This window comes from Molossus molossus, unplaced genomic scaffold (genome assembly GCF_014108415.1).
Source record: "Molossus molossus isolate mMolMol1 unplaced genomic scaffold, mMolMol1.p scaffold_m16_p_5, whole genome shotgun sequence".
Lineage (NCBI taxonomy): Eukaryota > Metazoa > Chordata > Mammalia > Chiroptera > Molossidae > Molossus > Molossus molossus.
In genome coordinates, this window is record NW_023425388.1 from 5,611,984 (window position 1) to 5,632,010 (window position 20,027).

The 20,027-nt window shown below is 51.7% G+C and overlaps 1 protein-coding gene across 11 annotated transcripts in view; it reads right to left on the reverse strand.

The window, feature by feature from the left end:
• Nucleotides 1-6,399: 6,399 nt before the first annotated feature.
• The window catches only part of AGPAT3 (1-acylglycerol-3-phosphate O-acyltransferase 3), a 99,515-nt gene continuing 85,887 nt past the window's right edge, over nt 6,400-20,027 (reverse strand). For 10 of the 11 annotated variants that reach the window (XM_036242334.1, XM_036242335.1, XM_036242333.1 and 7 more), the window contains 3 exons: nt 18,103-18,178; nt 12,244-12,442; nt 11,664-11,924 (listed from right to left, as the gene is read on the reverse strand). In XM_036242334.1, the coding sequence (XP_036098227.1) occupies nt 11,836-11,924; nt 12,244-12,442; nt 18,103-18,178 (364 nt within the window). In that variant the 3' untranslated portion in view covers nt 11,664-11,835. Of the gene's footprint in view, nt 10,395-11,663; nt 11,925-12,243; nt 12,443-18,102; nt 18,179-20,027 lie in introns of those variants that run through there. The other variant, XM_036242343.1, reaches the window with a different exon arrangement.

Below are 20,027 nucleotides of genomic sequence, written 5' to 3' on the forward strand. Positions count from 1 at the left end.
AAAAAGAGAGAAGTCCGAGGAAGGGGAAGGTATAGTAACCCAAGCAGCCCAGCAGGTGGACGGTGCCTCCAGAGACTTTCTGAAGGGTGATCTTTGTTTTTTAATTGATTCTTAGACAGGGGTGGGGAAGAGAGAGAGAGAGAGATTTGATTTGTAGTTCCACTTATTCATGCACTCATTGCTTACGTCTTGTATGTGCCCTGACTGGAGATCCAACTTGCAACCTTGGCATATCAGGACGATGCTCTAACCAACTGAGCTACCCGGCCAGGGCCAAGCCACCTTTCTAATCAGTGGCAGTGATGACACCCGTTCATCCTTTGACCAAGCGACTGCACTTCTAGAGCTCTTTAAGGAAAGTCTCTCCCAAACCTTGATGGGTACAAGCACATGTTGTCGCTTCATTTGCAGTATTAGCTAAAAGTTGGATACAACCTAAAATAAATATCAATAACTGCGTTGCATAAATTATGCCATATCCATTGATGAACTGTTACGTCACCATCAAAACAGTGTTTAGGAAGGGTTTCTGATAGTCTGAGCAACACCTATCATGTAAATTGAGAAACATCAGTCCCTGGATTATAAAACTTTCTGCCTGGCAATGACAAAGGTAGCTACTGCCATTGTTTTCCTGTTGTTTTCCTGTTGTTATTGGAGTGGCCATCTTTGGGGAAGTTTGCCAGAAGTCAGAGGAATTCACCAGTCCCAACCAAAAGAATTGTGGCAGCATAGAATTGAACAGGTTGGAATTTAGGCTTTAGCAACGGAGAAACCAATAGTCAGCATCTGCCAATACTCTTATCTGAATCCTGGATATTGTTAGGCCTTTGGACTTTTTTTAAAGTCTCTTGAGCATTTTATTTTTTAATCCTCACCCGAGAATTTTTTTTTTTCTATTTATCTTCAGATAGAGTGGGAAGGAGGGAGAGAGAGAGAGAAACATTAATGTAAGAGAGACACATCGACTGATTGCCTCACGCACGACCCAACCAGGGCCAGGGACAAACTGCAACTGAGGTTCGTGCCCTTGGCCGGAATCGAACCCGCAACTCTTTGATCCTTGGGCCGACGCTCTCACCACTGAGCCAAACCGGCTCTTGAGCATTCTAAAAAGAATAAACGTGAACTTTTAAAAAGCTAAAATAAAAGCCTTAAAGTGAAGGTGTGATAGATATGGTCACAATCACAAAAAAGCAAAACCTCTTTCAAAAGAGATGGGAAGGAATGCCTCAAAGTGCTGGCAGTGACCGTCTGGGGCTGGAGGCGGCTGTCGCTCTGCATTCCACTCGGCATCCCTGTGGTTCGAAGGCGCCAGCAATCCGCTGGGGGAGGGGACCCCCCCCCCTCCGGGAGCCGGCTCTGAGCCGGGCACGTGGATTCCAAATTACTCCTCTCTTCTCGAGTCTCAACTTTCTCTTTCTCATCCGAAAGCAGGGCTCACTGCAGTTTCCTCCAGAACGTCTATCCTACGCCGCTGATCCCCACAAGATCCCTGTGTGGAGGTATCCCTACCGCCGTCTCACAGATGGGGAAGTAGAGGCACTGACCCCCGTGGAGAGCCGATCCCTGAGGCTCGGGGAACACTGAGCTCCGCTCGCTGTCAGCTCGAAGCCAGGGCTCACGACAGCGGTGCTGCCATCATTGTCTCACTTCGTACAGGGGGAGCCGGAGGCCCAGGCGTCCAAGGGCGGTGGCCCGGGCCCCAGGCCCACCTGCCTCGGCACACGGCTAACCGCTGAGGCCTCTGTGTGTTCTTCATAAAGAACCCGCTCTCCACCGTTAACCTGTGCAAGAACAGTGTCCTCTTCCTAGGTTTGATTCTGCATTATGGGACTTAAAGAAGTAGAGATGGTGAGATGAAACCTGGCACCGTAGATGGCATTTCTGGACATTCCGTTCAGTGCTCCTATTTTTAGCTCCGTTGCCTTTTTCCTTGGCTTTCTGACGGACTGAATTCCTGCTCTCCCCTTTCAAACTGAGTTTATACTCCGGGAGCCTGTCCCTGCCCGAGTCTCCCACCCGTCACCAGTGTCCCCGCTCAGAGGGCATGGGAGGCGGGGAGCAGGAGTGCCCACCCTGCTGGAGGTGCTCGGCTGTCCTCCAGCCAACTTTTCAAGCTGTTCTCCAGCCCAGGGAGCCCCCCCTGCCCTAGTGGTAGCAGCCAGCTGTGGCCTGGCTTAGCCTTTGGGAGCAGGGCCAATGCCTCCTGTGCCAGCCCCTGGCTCATCTAATATTGGGGTGACAGGAACATAAGAGGAGGGGTGAAGGGGAAGCCACATTAAGGGCTAGGCTGCCCAAAATGCCAACCTCCAAGGACACCCAAACTTCACTGGGGTAGGCAGGAAGAGTGGCATCAGCTAACCCAGATTTCCGTGCGTCTCTTTCTACTTAAGCTGCACAGTGTAAATTGTCCAGTCACGAGGCCCACGTGGGGCACACAGAGCCTAGCAGACGTACTGGGCGCCCAGGCCACATGGCCTGTTTCCTCTGGTTTAACTGCAGTGGGCACTGGGAAGGCCCAGCTCCGGGACCTTCAGGGACTCCGCTTTCGTGCCTCAGGCCAGGCCCTTCTCCAAGGGTCCAGAGCAGGCTGAGCAGAAAGTGCTGGGGAACTGGCACCACCGGGTCCTGCACTGAGTAGGTGTACAACTGTGCCAACCTCCCTTTGCTCGGAGTGCATCGCACATGGCTTCTGAGAGGACCTGGCGGGTTGAGCCCAGAGGTAAGCAGCAATGACAAGCATCGCTGTGGCTCCTTGTCCTGCCCTCCTCACCTCCCCACTCCGTCACCCCCTCTCTGGGCCCACCAGCAAATAAGCCACCCACACCCGAACCCTTGCTCAGTCAGAGACAGCTGTGGGCACCTGCTCGTGCACACTGCCCCGCCCCCACCAAGAGGGGCACTGACGGTTGCCTGACAGCCTGAAACAGATGTATCCACGGCCTGGTCACTGAAAATCAATGATTCATTTATTACTTCAACGTCCAATGTTTAATATGCTGCCTTGGAACTTGGCTGGCTCAAAACACACGTAATAAATACTTCATTTTGAGCATTAAGATCACTTAATGGTTATTAATAGAAAGCCCAGTTTCTCCCTGTGTCCTTTCAGGGAATGTGGGAGCAATGTGTGAGGACCAGAGCTCTGAATGGGCTGGGTGGCTGTCCTGGCCAAGTTCTGGTGGGAACTCGAAGCCTCCCTCCAAGGCCCAGCCAGCCCAAGGGGTCCTGGCAGGACAGGCCGGGGCCAGATCAAAGGGGACAGACAGCTGGGGAGCCAGGCCGGCTCGCTTGTGGTGGGAACTGACGGCAGGCCTCAGTCCAGGAGCCTCACCCACCTGGTCCCTGGACATGTCCACCCACCTGGAAGCTCCCTGAGCCCCTGCCACTGGGATTCTCTGGGGGCTTCCTCCCACAGGCATGGTGGGTCATTGCCTCCACTCCAGCGCCTTGCCCCTGCCTGAATGGGGGCGGGGCTGAAAGAGCCAAGGTTTTAATCGGGGATCAGTCTTAGTCTTCCTGGTGACCAACCCCCACCCAGGAGCCACCCAGGAGCCCGCCCACAGTCATCTTATTGGAACAGAAGAGGCCCCTGGAGCTCTTACACTTAGGACTGTCCAGGGTTTCAGGAGCTCCGCGCCCTGGAGAGATGGGCCAGGGCGGGCTGCGGAGACCCACCCTGGACTACAGGACCTCACACACCCGAAGGCAGGGCACCCGCCAAACCCCAGTTCACATGTGACCCGAGAAGGGGGCACATCTCCCACACCACGCCTGTCACTGCTCAGGGGGGCATGGAAGCCCCACACACACACTATTTCATGGCTGGAGGCAGCAGAAGAGGGTTCGAGCAGTAGGAATGGACCCCAATTCACCCCTGCTCGGCTGTCTTCCAGCATCGTAGGTCACATCCTGACACACAGTTCCTGTGTCACGTCTGGGTGCAGGGTCACTGCAAGCAGCAGCCACCTCCGTTTTGTATAAGTGTGGAGGGTCCATCTGATGGCCTTGGGCTGGCCCTGTGGGTCAGGTTTCTTACCAAGTCCTGGGCGGGGAACAGACCACTTAATTCGAGCCGTGGGCAGATACTTGACCAGGAAGTGAGACGGTGTAAACAGCCTGGGGTCTCTGCTCCAGAGCTTTCTGGTCCTGAGCAGTGGTCGAGGCCCTGGGAGAGGCTGGATGAGCCCCTGGGCAGGTGGGCGGCACCTTTGTAAACAACCAGCACAAAGGTGCCTCCCGGCTCTGCGGCTGCCAGATGGGCAGCACCCGGCCTCCTTTGAAGTCTGACCCCTGGCGTAGAGTCTGAGCTCCTGTCCCTCCATGGCTGGGGGCAGACAGAAGGAGAGCCCCACCCTCAAGCTGCCCCTGGCGGGGGGCTTAAATTATACGGTGGTTTTACAAACAGGCTGGACACACCTGGCTAGAGCCGGCTGTCCCCTCACCCCATCGCAACTCCTGTTTAAGGTCTCCAAGGACTCCCCCAGGCTCCTGCACACACCTCCTGGTTCAGAGTGCCCTGGGGTCCCCAGAACCCCCTCCTCTGACTTGTGAGGCCTGCAGAGAAGATGGGGACAGACCTGGGACAGCACTGGGTCTTGCTTCTCCTGGATGGAGCAATTGTCTCTAGCCACAGGCTTGCACACCTTGTTCTGCAAGACATCCTTCCAGAGGGTAGTGTGATCTCAGGGGTCGGCTCCGCTCCACACAGCTGGGGAACCCCTCCAACTATATGCAGGATTCTCCCTGGGGGAGGGTACTGAAAACACCACCCCCAATGCCCCTGTTGGGAACCAGCTACGTGTCAGACAGAGTCCACGGAGCCTGGAGGTCTTGAGTCAGAGACTCGACCTCCCCCACAATCTCAAGGAATTAGGCTTGCATTGTGTTTGTGCAGCTCGGGGCTAAGTGTGACCCAGTGTACCTTGAAATACCTGAGATCACAGACTGGGTGTTTCTGGGTGGGCCTGGGAACTCCTGTTGTCATCAAGGCAAACTAATTCTATACAGCATTGTTGTAGCCCTGGGCATCATATCAAGAAGATGCTATTTTTTTTATCATTAAACTTTTGCTGTGAGGTATAAAAGGCATGTAATGAAGCATATCGGGCTGATCCTGCCGAGGACAGTCCTCCTGATCCCACATCCGCGTCGTTGTCTTCATTCCCACCGCTCGAACTCAGGGAGTCTGCTCTCCAGGCTGGCTCCTGGCATGCCCCCATATGTCACATGTCCCATACATTCCATACTTTCTGCTCACGTTCCACAAAATGTGCCACCTGGGACGATGTTCCTATGGGTGTAACATCCTCCCTGCTCCCGGGCGGAGCTGGAGCCCAGATCAAGTGGCATCACTAACTCCTCTGAGGCGTCACAAGACAATCTGATTTCTTTAGTCTTTGGGGAGCACCTTCTTTGACAGGAGCTTCTTTCCACAAATCCCGCTGCCCGGTGGGTCACTTGGACATGCCGGTGTTATTAAGCATTGCACCAGGAGGAAACATGAAAATAAAAATGATTCAAGAGCATAGGCTTGTGATTTCATCCCATTTCCTAATAGGGTTGTTCTTAAATGACCCCCAAGCTTTGCCCCTACTCTTTGGGGGTGTTCATAAGTATATATACCTATATGCATTTGTGTGCATGTGTTGGTATATGTGTGTATATATGTAGGTATGTGTATGTGTGTGTGCATGTGTGCCTACATGGGTTTGTGTGCACGGGTATGTACGTGTGTGTGTGCATGTGTGTTGGTACATGTGTGTATGCAGATATGTATATTCACGGGCATGTGTGTGTATACGTGCTCGTACACACTTCTTGTCAGGTGGCGGGGGCGATTCCTATATATCGAGTCCACCCAGTGGAGTCAAAGCAGAGGTGGGATCTGGGCCAGCAGAGGCAGGTGGGCTTGGTCCATTACCTGGGTGTCCCAGATGTCTGCGACACTCAGGGCTGGAGGGTGATCTCCACAGCCACCTGTTTCTGCCCTTGGACACTGTTCCAACAGGACCAAGTGCACAGTGAGCAGCACAGACCCAACCCCCCGACACCTAAACACCAAGTGCACCAGGGCCTTTGGTTTCACCTCTGACGTCACGTCACCACCACCCCACTCCTACGCGTGTTCATGAGCATGTGAGCACACGGGTGCATGTGCACTGCGTGCCTGTGCTGGCACCTGGATGCTCCGAATTCAGGGTCATTTAAAAATTAAACTGCAGCTGGATGCGATGGCCCGTCTGCGCCAGGCTCCTCCGGTTCTCGGGGGGCCGAGCCGCGTGGTCGTGGGCCCGGCTCAGCGTCCCCTGCCGCCACTGCCACCCCACGCAGAGCACAGACACGTCAGCACGCGGTTCCCGGAGCACGAGTGACACCACAGCTCTTTCAGCTTCATTTATTTTTCTCAGACAGACAAATGTGACCCTGGAATAGCTCTTGGTTCTAACAAGAGTAGTTCTTTATAAAGAAGAAAAAGGGGTCCTTGGTTTTCTCCATAGAATACATTTTTACAAAAAATAGCTTTTGATGTATACATGCCTACTTTGGAAACCCTTTCGTCCTTGATGGCTTTTAAGACCCATATATAGGCAGAGTCATGTCGTAGACTTGATGCACCAACTAATTTCCCCTCTGGCCTTGGCCAGATGATGGTGCTCCTTCCCCGTTCTCCTCCGGAGGCAGCCAGCAGGGAAAGAGAGGCGTGCCAAGTGCACTGCGCAGAGCAGGACGGGGAGCAGCTGGGGCAGGTGACAACCCCACAGGCCAGTGAGCCGAGGTCCTGCACTTCCCTGGGGGAAAATCTATGCAGACTAGAGACAAAGGAACAGAAGGAGGCCGACAGTCACTTTCTCTTACGCTGTGGATAGTTCATCCCTCTCTTTCACAGTTGCAACTTCAGTAAACAAGTGAGATGCCTGCAGCATTTTCTCTGGAAAATACCGCCACTCAGGCAGGCTCACACGCCCACGCACAGAGTGATCTCCGCAGAGCATGGCAAACACAGTCCGTTTGGGGGGGGACACAGGCTTTTAAAGTCTAAGTTAGCTCCCCCCGCCCCCACTCCCCAGCTCCTATAGACCAAAAATACCTCTGTCCTCAACTACACAAAGGTTGTGAGTAGCAAACTTGTAAAAATGAAGTGTACAAAAGGAACGTCCATATAACGTTAATATGTGCACCCTGTATACAATTGATCACCCTTTGAAACTGGCCAGTGGTCAGCTATGGCAGATTGTCAACAATAGAAAAAGACCTCAATGTCTATCACACACACTTGAGTCGATGGTTTGTGTGGTTTTCCAGAGAGGTTTTCATTTCCAGCGACAGTACTTGCGGACGGTCTTCATGTCTAACAGTTAGTTTATGGTACATCACTTGCTGGTGGTCTTTATGATTAGAAGCCAGTTGGATTCCCTGGCATTTAGGCAAGTAACATTCGATTGTCACAACGTACAGTTCCGAGACAATAAATACAAGCAGATCAGATGCATTTCTTCATTGTTATCAAGTAACTCCAGTTTAATTTAATACAATTTAGTGCATTTCAGTATCTCATTCACAGCTTTGACTTCTGTCCAAGTGCTTAGGCAACAAAAAGTCAAGAAACGAAAGTTTATACGAGAAAAGAAAACTCGAGGCGAACTTGCCATTACAAAGCTTAAAATTTTAGAACAACCCGATTGTCTTTGAAAAGAACGCAGGGCTGCCGCTGGGGCTGCCTGGCGTCAGCTTCTCTGGTCATTTCCCAGGCTCTGTGAAAGTGATCCTGTCCTTTCATTTCCCGAGTGGTCTGTGAGAAGGCCACCACTGTCACTGAATCATGGAGTGGCAAATGCTTGTGCTAAAACTTCATTCGCATGGGTCCACCCCCTCAATCAAACAGAACACAATGGGACTCCTTCTATCCCCAAACTGTCCCTGTGTTTTTGCGTCCTGGCCCTGATATGCAAGAATGTGAAACCCCGATGTCCGCATGCACCCTGGCAGCCCCAAGCAGGGTTTGGGATAAAGCCTGGTCCAGTCCAAGTGAGTGGTGTAGCCGGAATGGGGGGGGGGGGGGTGGCATGGCACCAAGCCTGGGCCTTCGGAGGGGCTGGCCTTTGCTTCAGGAGCTAATTCACTAGACAAAGGGAAGGCACGTGGGCCAGGGACGTGCTGTCTCCAGAGAGAAGGCGGGCGGGCGAGGCAGGCCCGCTGTTTCAGAGCTGAGCCTGGTTACACGGCAGGAGAGTCGGAAGCTACATCACACCATTGGACGCCGAGGGTTGTGCCGAGTGTCGCGTGCTGGGGGAAGCATGCGTTGCTGTGAGGAGTTCGCAGCGTGAGGTCACGCTCAGGGTCGAACAATTCAGCTGACAGTCAGCGGGGCTGAAAAGATTCTATTTGGCTTATCCTATAGGTGTCTCGGGCAGAGACAAAGCAACATGCAGAGAATTACTCCTTCTCCTCCCCAAACCTGACAGTCAGCAGTCACATGGGTGGGGACGGCCTACAGACAGCTCTTGAGTCGCACGTGACCACACCCACTGCTTCTCTTCAGACCAACACGTGCTCAGTAACTGAGTTAGTGTAAGGAGGGCTCTCCTGCCTCGGTGCACGGGGTGGTGACAGGGACGGATAAGGTAGGTTCAGTACTGATCAGTGACCACACCTGCACTGTTTTGTTTTTTTATAAGAAAGTGCCATGTGCACTGTTGCTTTGTGATTTCGTGGTTTCTATATTCAGAGCTCATCGCTTCAGACAGACCCTGTGCTTCTTGAGGACAGCGACCACAGAGCGCCTCAAACAGGGCGGCCGGTGCCACTCCTTCCTCGGGTTAGAACTCTCGTCAGTGCGCAGCTACTTCACACCCCACCAGGCTCCAGTCCGTAGAAAGAGGGTGCACACCGAGCAGTCACACACCTACGACCTGCTCTCCCTCTGAGCAGCCAAGCCCTTCCCCAGTGAGCTCAGTGAGTCACAAAGACCCCGGAGAGGGGAGCCAGGAAGTCCCCAAGCGCTGGTAGCTGCTACGAAGTCACCATGGAAACATCAGTCACCTTCGAAGCCCCTGGATCTCCCCGGAGAGGGCCCGAGGAACTCTGGCCTTCCAGCTGGACACCTGGGGAAGGTCCACCAGCCAAACTCCATGCACTGGGCAGGGTCAGGATGCGTAGGTGGAAGACGACAAAGGACTTGGAACCTGCACCTGAGAGTGGGGCCTTGGCCTGAGCTGAGTAACACCGAGCCAGTGACCCCCCAGCAGGAGCAGGGGGCTGGCTCCAGAGGCACAGGGCAAGCAGCAGAGTCTACTCCAGGAGGGAGGGTCAGCAATCCCCTCCCAGGCCTTGACTGACCCAGGGCCCAGTGTGCAGGGCCCCCTTCGGGCCTGGAGCGCACAAGGCAACTGCAACCAGCAAGGCCTGTGCCAACCCTCAGCCTGAATCTGATGGGACAGCATCAGCAGCGGAGCTCAGTAGTGGGTGCAAAGGCAAAGCATAGAGAAAAGTGCAATTTATTAAATGCAAGAATTAAAGGCGTCCCCCTCCCCTTTTCCTTCTGAAGTAAATGAAAAGCAAGATCAACCCTCTCAAAAAAAAAAAAAGGCCTGAACATTCATGGTGTAGTTTTTATTGCTCCCAAAGGGCTTGGTGTTCAGTGGATGAGCTGATCCGTATTGAATCAGAAGGAATCACTGAGGTTTGAAACCTACACCCTGGTCTCCGTCTCCATTCACGGAGGAGTCTGCACCGCTCGTGAACCGACTCCATGTAGAATTCACACACCACGTGTTCATTTCAGGGGGGCGGGACTTATCTGGCAAACCAGGACTATTAGCCAAGTGGTAAAGGATCTAACTGTGCCTTTTCCAGGAGATGGCTCTGCCACCTGTTTCTTTTGAGATGTCTTCGGAATTAGTGACTTACAAAGGGCACAGAGGAACCCAGGAAGACAGAGGAGCAGCAAGCTGTGGGAAGACGGGTCAGCTCTAAGGTAGCCGCTCACCCTGGGGCGGGGGATGTGCTTTAGCACGGAGGCAAGCACCCTTCGTTCTAAAACGAAAGCAGGTTAAGCTGTCCTGTTCTAACCCTTCGGCCCCCCAGGGCCTGCCCGCATTCAGCCCCGCAGATAGCAGCACCGGGTCTCGGCCTGCGCACTGCTCGGCATCTGCCCTGACGCCGTCTCCAAACCTAATTCAGGACAGTGCTGTTGTTTATAAAGAATTTACGCCATCCCGATACATCTTCCCGACATACTTAGGGCCAACACATTATTACTTTTCCAATTTAGTGGCTAATTTTTTTATGCCTCTTTCCTCTATTTGTTTTTCTAGACATTCAACCTACCTCTATTCAGAAGGCTCGTTACAGTGTATCAGAGATAATGCCCAGTATTTTTCTTTCCTTTGCTAAAAAAAATGAGGGGAATGTGACTTTAAAAAAACAATTTGGAAGTTTCAGGAAGTCCAGGGGGTTTGCAGTGGGGTGACTGAGCGAAGCCCCACGAGGAGGTGGGAGGGGCCCTGTTTCCCGCTCCTCCATCTGCCCCAGCAGCGTCCAGCCCAGCCAAGGCTGCGTTAAGCACACCTCCACCTGCGGAATACACACCTCTCCAGGGCCAGGCCTGAAAGGGTGCTGAGAGGACACAGCCAAGCACAGGCTGTTGAGACCCTCGGGAGACACTCTGCTGGGCACCTGTGGGTGTGGGCACCATCAGGCCAAGAGGCCACCCACCTGGTCAGAGGCAGGCCCTCTTCAGGGACACTTGTGCCTGCTCTGAGCAGGGAGGGTGGCCCAGGAAGGGGGGCAGGCTCACCACCTCTCATTTTCATCAGGGAGCTGAGAGACATCAATAGATCAACTGTGAAAATAAAATCTCCAGAAGCCAACAAGCCCTGTGTTAACAGTCTGTGACCACCTTTGGGAGACAGAGGGGTAGGGGTGGAGACATTGCTTTCTGAGCAGCATTCATGGGTCCTGGGGCAGTGGGCCAGCGGTCTCCCTCCAGCGTCCTCAGTGCCTCTGAGCCCCCAGCTCCTAGTCGCTGGGGCACAGGCCACCGGCTCAGTGTGGCCTCCTGCCCAGCACCCAGCAGAAGGACTGCAGTCTGATGGCCACAGGGAGAAAGGGGCAGAGGAGCTCTGGGTGCGGGCAGAAGGCTACATCTCACATCCTCAGGAATTTACACCCAGGGTTAGGTAGCAAACAAGCACAGCATTTGCCTGAAGCCAGCCCAGGGCGGGGTGCCCAATCCATCTGACACCTAGTGTGTGCTTATCACCCAGAGAACTCTCTCCACAGCACCCCTACCCCCCACAGGTCCCCACCCCTAATGCCTGGAAGCGAAGGTGCTAGCTGCCTTGGGGGCCAGAGACCCTGTGACATGACACCTGACACCCGTACCCAAGAGGACTGGGGAAGAGTTTGCTGCTGGCGGCGAGGGGAAGAGGCAAGGGGCCAGGGCGGGCTCCCGAAACACCGGTCAAAACAAAAATGGGACCTAAGTTTAAGAAGAGAAAGCATCAGAGGCTCTCCCTGGCCAGCAGAGTCCTTGAGAGATGACGCTGGGGGAATCGGGCCCCAGGCGCCACCTCCCCAGAGCGGACGCGCCGGAGCCGGCGCTCCCAGGGGGCCCGCGGTGCGGTGCGCTGCAGCCCACTCCATCCCGCGCATCTGCAGGCCTTCCGATTCCTTTACTCTTGGCTCAAGTTTATTGGTTAATATTAGTCACCAGTTAATAAGAAAAATAGTTTCTAAGTGTCTTTTTTTCCTCTGTGTGTGTGGTTGTTTTTAATTGAGTTAATCGGACACCACCGTCAGGTTACGTGTGTGTTCAATCACAGCCATTAATTATTCCTTTTTCTTAAATTCTTGGTTTCCGTAGCTGGAGCCTTTTTCTATTTCAGTTACTCCTATTAGTCGGCGGACTCCAAAGGAAGCTTTAAAACAGGAGAGAGGTGAGGTTAGATGGTTCAACCGGGAAAACTGACTGCAGGGCCCGTGGGGGTGGCAGGCGGCCCCTCTCCCGGGCCTCCCTCTGCCCGCGCACGCCCAGTCAGCCTGTCCCCACTGAGCAGGTGGCTTCTGCAGCAGAGTGGCCAGCGCCTGCGATCTGAGGCCCGCGAGGCTTTGCTTGGACCCCGGCTCCTGGACACCTCCCAGGGCGCTGGGCCGTCTCCAGGCCAGGCGCCCGGGCTGGCAGCTGGCACATGCAGGCCCCGCCCGATCTCAACCTGTGTGATCATTCACATTCCTCACCTGCCCCGACAAAGCCCAGGAACATCAGGATCAGCAGGGGAGATCCACTTGCAAAGACGCCCAGGGCGAAGCTGAACAGAGGAGACAGGAGAACTGTGGCCCAGAAGAGGAAATTCAGGAGCGTCCACGGCCGTCGGGCAGGTCTGAACGGCTCCCCTGGAAACACGCCCTTCTGGTTGTACATCTCCTGCAAGGCGTCCTGCGAGAACCCACGGAAAAGCGGAGTCGTTACATGTGTTGGCCGCGAAACGCGGCTCGACCCGGGAAGTACCAGAGTGGACGGACCGTGTCTGCAGGTGGGAGCTGAAGTGGGCGTGGCCTTCGCCGAGAACCTTGGCTGCTTGTGTCAAAGCTTGTAAAAACACAAACCCTGTCACCTGACACATTTCCTAGGAAAATGATGAGTCTGGGCGTGGCACAGGACGAGCACTGTCACCCCATGGCTGGCAGTGTGAACCAGGACCCTCATCATCTCCTGCTGTCTCAAGGGCAAGGGTGGCAGCGGCCTGGGCACAAGTCCTGCCATCACCCTGCCAGCTCTGTCACCCACAGAAAGTTTCTTCACCTCTCCTTCCTCCACTTCCTGCAGGCTAATGACAGGGGAGAAAGGAGCCATGAAGATACGGGAGGTGACACTCACCGGGCATCGTCAGCAGTAGCAGGTGACGTGCTGTGCACACCAAGCACGGGCCGGCTAGGGAAGGGGACACCCGACAGGACAGTCTTCTCCGCAGCCACCCCAGAGAACGTGTTAACAAGGGGGTGCACCCATGATATTTGAAGTACAGATGAGTCTATTTAAACACAACTACGCCTGGCGGAGGATCTGGACAGGACCCCGGTCTTAGAAGGATGCAGCCCCACATGACCTTCATCACCCAGGGGAGCACAATGTCATCTGCTGTTATTTTTTTCCATTTTATTTTCTGCATTCAATTTTCCATAGTTGTGTTTCGTGTTATATAAAAATGTGCAGGGGGCTTAATAAACACAGCCTCGTCCAACCCGTGGAGAGGCGACAGTCTCCCCACCGTTCGAGGCTGGAGTGGTCAGAGGCATCCATGACCTTCATGCCTGCATGTACACCTCACTGGAAGGCCCTGCCCTTCACAGTCCCCAGCATGTTTCTGCCATTTTCAAGCTCATGTGGCCATCTCCACTCTGACACCCTGACCCTAAGCAGCCAGGACCTGCCGCCCTCCTGCCCACAATGCACAAGCCTCTCAGAGTGTTTATAGTGGGTGGTTGTCAGGGTGAACCAGGACCCGAGACAACACTGCAAGACCCGTAGGCAGGGCTTTCCCACGTCTCCGCCGGGCGGCAGCTCACCACCGTCTGAATTAGAAACTGTGTTTTACACTGTGACCCAGTGTCCAATCCACGTATGCAGCACATTTTAGGACACAGAGCTCACCCAGGGCATAGGGAGCATTTGTACATGTTTCTACTCTGGTCTGCTTCACGTGCGTGCCCCCCCCCCCCCATAACAGCAACATGGGAACAAGCTGATGTTCACAGAGAGGAACAGGCATCAGCAGATGGGAGAGCATAATGTAGTATCTAAAAGGGGTGAATTCGCCTGGCCGGTGTGGCTCAGTGGATAGAGCGTCGTCCCATGGACTGAGAGGTGCCGGTTCAATTCCCAGTCAGGGCCCATGCCCGAGTTGCAGGCTCAATCCCCAGTGGGGGGTGTACAAGGGGCAGCTGATGGGTGTTTCTCTCTCATATCGATGTTTCTCTCTCCCCCCCCAAAAAAAATCAATATAAGACATTTTAAAAACAAATAAAAAAATAAAAGGGGTGAGTTCAATCCATTTATGTCACTGTCAACAGATATAAAAAACAATGGTGACTGAAAAAAATTTAAAAATAGAAGACACCACAGTATGGTGTCCTTTGCATAAATTAAAATATAAGTGACACACATAAAAACTGAAAATGTTATATATTTCAGTACTATAGAAAAACATAATAAATAATATAAAAGTGCCCCCAATAAATCAGATTGATTTGCATCATTTGCTGCATTTGCTTGCCTCAGATTATTTTGGGAAGTAAACTTTCTGAGAGAGGAGGCCAGTGTCCCTTCACCTGCAGAAGTCACGATGCTCCTGACCTGGGATTTCCATTCCCACGCACAGTTTCACTCGCATCCCACAAGTGTGTGTCTGTAACAATAATACACAGTGTGCTTGCCAGCTTCGCAATTTTCTGTGAGTAGCATCACACCACACACCTACTGTGATCTGCTTTTCTCACACTATTTTCTCCAGGTTCAGTTATGTTGTTACTATGTAGTTCATTTATTTTAACTGAATAACAGCAAATGAATATATAAATACAATGTATCTATTTCCTAATAATATACTTTTAGGTCATTTCTCATTTCCTCCTGAACAAATACTGTTGCTCACAACTGTCACGTTGTTTTCAGAGTTCCAAATGTTTCAAACCTCAGGAAAGTTCGGAGATGCATTCCACTTTGCCACCTGGTGTAGCTGCCCACGTGCCTGATGTGCACATTCTGTTTGTTTCGTTTAGGTTTTCTTTTCCTTCTGGAGCAGTGGTTCTCAACCTTCCTGATGCCGCTACCCTTTAATACAGTTCCTCATGTTGTGTCTGGGCGTGTCTGCATGTGGGCGGGCCCGCCTGGAGACAGATAGGAGTGGTGTCTGGGTTCCTAAGACCATCGGAAATGTGTTTCCAGATGGTCTTGGGCAACCCACAGGTTGAGAACCACTGTTCTAGAGAGAGTATTATGTTCTTTGAAATTATATGTTCTATCTAAGTTTTTAAATGTGTGAGCATAAAGCTAGTCATACTGTTCTCATATTATTTTCACTCCCTCTTTGGTTGGGTAACCTTTTTAAATTCCTATTAATGTCATCACGCTCTCTTAACTGGTCGGTCTGGCTCAAGGCTTTCTATGTTATAAAAGTTTTACAGGAAAAGCTTTTGGTGCAGATGATTAACTTTTTTGTAGCTGTGCTTTCTGTTAAAATTATTTATGCTGCCCGGCCAGCGTGGCTCAATGGTTGAGTGTCAACCCATGTACCAAGAGGTAGCTGGTTCAATTCCCAGTCAGGGCACATGCCCAGGTTGTGGGCCCGATCCCCAGTGGGGGACATGCAAGAGGCAGCCAATCGATGTTCTCTCTTATCAATGTTTCTATCTCTCTCTCCATCTCTCCCCTCTCTCTAAAATAAATAAAGAAAAAATATTTTAAAAAATAATAATTTATGCTATTTTTATTCTTTGTTCTACTCTCTGGGTTTACTCTGTTTTGTGTGTACATGTGTGCACATGTATGTGTATGTGTGTGTATGGTTATTATGGGATAAAATGTGTAAGACTTTAGAAGCGATTCTGATGCACAGTCAAGAGATATGTCTACTGTTAACCTCATGACCATTCCTTCGTGGGCAGTATGTCTTTTCTCTCTCGGTGATTCTAAGATCTCTGTCTTTGGTGTTTTGCAATTTCATTGCCAAGCAGGGGTAAATTTCTTTTATTTATCTTATCTCAGCCTTGTATTTCCTGAAGCTGATGAAATCCATGTTCATCAATTCTAGGAGTTTTATGGTTATCAGCTGTGACAACTGCTGTTCACCATCCCTTCCACTTTCTCTCTCTGGACCTTCTAATGGTTACTGACCGGACCGCTCAGTCTATTCTCATAGTTTTACTTTCTCTGGGTTGCATTTTGAGTAATTTCTTCTAAGTCTTCCAGTTTTCTAATTTTCTCTTCAGCTGTGTCTCATCTGATATTTAATCTGTTCAGATTTTACTGTCAATGACTATTTCTCATGCCTATAAATTCTACTTGGTTTTTCTCAACTCTAACTCATTTTTTCCCCTAGGTCTTCCTCTTCCCAGTTCCTTCTTTTCTGCTTAATCATTTCAAAATTACCGATTTTAGTCTCTGACAGTTCCATTCACTGAGGTTTTGGGAGGGTTTAATTTTTCTGTTTGTGTGTCTTGCCCATGATGGACTCTGGCCTAAGCTCCTCTCCAGCAGAGTTCTGCCTAAGGAAATCTTGGGCAGCTTAGGTTTGGAGTCATGTTCTGCCAATTCTGCACATGCTTCTCCAGAGAGATCTGCCTGGAACCACTTTTTATGTTGATACTTTGTTCTTGAACTATGCTGTCAGGGTAAATTCAAACCCCGAACCTGTTTGGGGTCAGGCCTGTGACTGTGCCTGACCCGGGGACCCTCTGGGACCAGAGGAAAGCTTCACGGTGACTTCTCTGTGCAGGCACATGTGTTCATTTCACCTCTGAGGGTAAAACTCTCCGAAGGCCCAGCTTCACCCAGGGTTTCCACGTCTAACTTCTGCCTCAAATAAGGTCAGACCCTGCCTTCCACTTCCACGTCGGCACTAAAACTCAAGACTTCAGGTTCCGGAGACCAGCAGGGTCAGCTCACAGGATCACCACGGGTTTTCAGTTCCACCTCCTTTTTTCATCCCTAGAGATTTCCCTTATTTTCTTGCAAGCTTTTCAATGCATTTAAAAGGATATTTGTTGTGCCCTGGCCAGTTTGGCTCAGCAGTTAGAGCATCAGCCTATGGACCAAAGAGTTGTGGGTTCGATTCCGGTCAAGGGCATGTGCCTCAGTTGTGGTTCGATCCCTGGCCCTGGTAGGGGTCGTGTGGGAGGCAACCAATTGATGTGTCTCTATCACACTGATGTTTCCTTCTCTCTCTCTCTCTCCCTCCCTTCCTCCCACTCTGTCTGAAAATGAATGGAAAAATATCCTCGAGTGAGGATTAAAAAATATATATATATACATATATATATTTGTGCCATGGCTGGTTTGGCTCAGCAGTTAGAGCATCAGCCTGCGGATCAAAGGGTCATGGGTTCGATTCCGATCAAGGACACATACCTGGGCTGCAGGTTCGATCCCAGGCTCTAGTCAGGGTCATTTGGGAGGCAACCAATCAATGTGTCTCTCTCTTTCACTGATGTTTCTCTCTCTCTTTTTCTCCCTCCCTCCCTTCCACTCTCTCTAAAAAGTCCTTCCCCTCCACTCTAAAAAGCAATGGGAAAATATCCTCCAGTGAAAATTAACAAAACAACAACAATAATAATAAAAGGATATTTGGTATATACTGAAAGGATCTTCTGTTTATCTAAGCCTCCCTCAATGCTGAAAACAGAAATCGAGTATCCTGTATGTTTGTACGTATAAAATAAACCAGCACTAAGAGGCAGGGGTGAGACGTGCCATGGGGGAATGGAGGTGGTGCTGAGTGTGAGCATAAGAATCTTTACACACTACTTATATTGTGTTTTTTCTTGTAAACCGTATATATGCACATATATACATCTGATATATGTGTGTAATTTCTTTTCTTTCTTTTTTTTTTTTTGTCCTCACTCAAGGACATTTTTCCATTCTTTGTTCAGACAGAGCGGGAGGGAGAGAGAGAGAGAAAGAAACATCGATGTGAAAGGGACACATCGAGTGGCTGCCACCCGCACGTCCAACCAGGGCCGGGGACAAACTGCAACCGAGGTACGTGCCCTTAGCGGGAACCGAACCCAGGTCTCTCTGTACCGCAGGCCGATGCTCCAATCGCTGAGCCAAACCGGCCAGGGCTGTGTGTAATTTCTTTTACATGAAACAAATGTGATTAAGTGTTATTCGCCATGGTTACATAAGCACTGTTATCCTTATACTTCGCTCTAGTTTGTTAATTTCTCAAAGGTTAAGAAAAAGGACTGGAAAGATGTATTTGAGACCTGCATAGACTCCTGATACCATAGGGAGTCACCATGCCAGCCGCCTGCCCCACCAGCGGCCCCTGGGAAACCTCTTCCCGAGACCGCGGGGGCAGAGCTGCGTGCCTTTACCTTCTCCTGGTACAGCTTATGAAGCCACTGAGCCGCTTCCTTTTCGTCCTGCGGGATCACCTCCAGAGGGAATCTCCTGTCGAATGAAGAAGAGTGAGAGCGAAGTGAACACCTAGAGGACAGCACACTGACAATGGGGAAAGCCCGAGCCTCGGCATTCACCGCTGGCCGGCGCCTTTGGCTGGTCAATCTCTCTCCATTTCCCAAAACACACAAGCATCAAAGTAACGCTCCCCGGGCATTCCCCCAGGGGTGGCCTGGGGCTCTGCTGGGCGGCAGGTGGCCTGGGGGGCTGAGGCTGTCTACATGCACGAGGTGGTGGCAGCATTTCACAAGGGGTCCCCCTGAGCGGGGCAATGAGCAGATCGCGCCCCTGCTCCTCTGTGAAGGGTGCAGGAGTTTCCGTCTTTCTCAACAGCTCACTCTTTGGAAACAATCGTGACTCACAGTCTTTCATTAGGCAAAGAAGGTTGTGTATTTCACCAATGAAATCTACTTGCTTCAAATATGAAAAGCAATAGAGATTTGAAACTTTAATCTCAATGACCAAACAGCTGACTTCAGTTAAGACACTGATTTATTTATAAACCTAATCTCCAGCTGGATTAGCAGCCCCGGGAATGGAGGTGCCTACCTCGTAAGATTAGCAGGACAAGAACCACGTTCCATGGCAACTACCGTACCTCGAGATCACCAGCACACGTGAGCTAAAATCACTACCCAGCGAGCGCAGGGCAGACAAAGGTCCTCACAGGGGCCTGGCTGCCACCTCGGAGGGGCCCACAGTGCGAGAAGAGCCAGGCGAAGTGTCCCTGGCCGGACATAAATATCCACGTGTTAAGATATCTCAAACGGCTTGCTCTAAACATCGAGAGCTTTGCTTTATGTGGGTTACGCCTACGGATCTTTGCCACATTCAAAACGGAAACTGAGTCTTTACAGGTACGAACACTGCCAGACCGGGGGCACCGCTGCACGCTCAAAGGACGTGAAGGCAGAAGAGCTGCAAGGAACCGAGCCAGTCCGCCTGTGGCCCGCAGGGGCTCGGAGACCTCCAGCAGGCCCAGGCTGTGCCTTGAGAACCGGTGCCTGGAGGGTTTGCCACCGGTACCATTTCAGTAAGAAACAAAGTCCAGAAGGGTTTGTCTACAGAGAAATGACACCCTGAAAGTTTCCAACGCACTTGACTGTTCTCCCCGATTTTCTATACACAGTACACATGCCACGTACAGGCTCTGCGTGTGTCTGTGAGATGCACCGTGAAACATATAAAATAAGAATTTTAAATGAAATAAAAATAAATACAAATAGAAGCATCTGCCTCCGGGGCCTGCCTCAAGCCACTGCAAGGACGCTGGCCAGCAGGGGCCACCATCCAGGCCGCTGGGCCCCGAGCGCTCCACCAGCAGGGGTGGAGAATACGGCAAACACCTCCCAGGCCTGAGCCGCAGCTTGTTGGATGAGTGTGTTTTTTAGAATCACTAGGATACTGTTTATACTAAGAACCCAAACAGTAAGGGACAGAAACAGTGAGCCGAGGCTTTCAGAAGTCCTGAGACTGTATCTATTAACATAGGATTAGGTAGAATAAAGCCCCATGTTTTATGCAATGAAGAGGAACATGAACAGCTAGGATTGGTGTCCACATGGGGGCCCGGTGCAGCCTGGGGGTAGCCACGGGCATCCACTTCGAGCTGGACCCAGGGGTCTCCCCGACTTTGCCACCTGCCAGCTGTGACCCCAGGTACCTGAGACTCTTCGACCGCGACCCACCCCTTCCTACTCAGGACAAGAGCAGGACCTGCCTCCAAGTCCTGTGAGGATGACCAGACCAGTGAGGGCCTGACACAAAACCCACCACTGCTGCCATTGTCCTGGACCACGTCCCGTGTTCTCTTGAGCCACAGCCGGAGACAGGATGACCT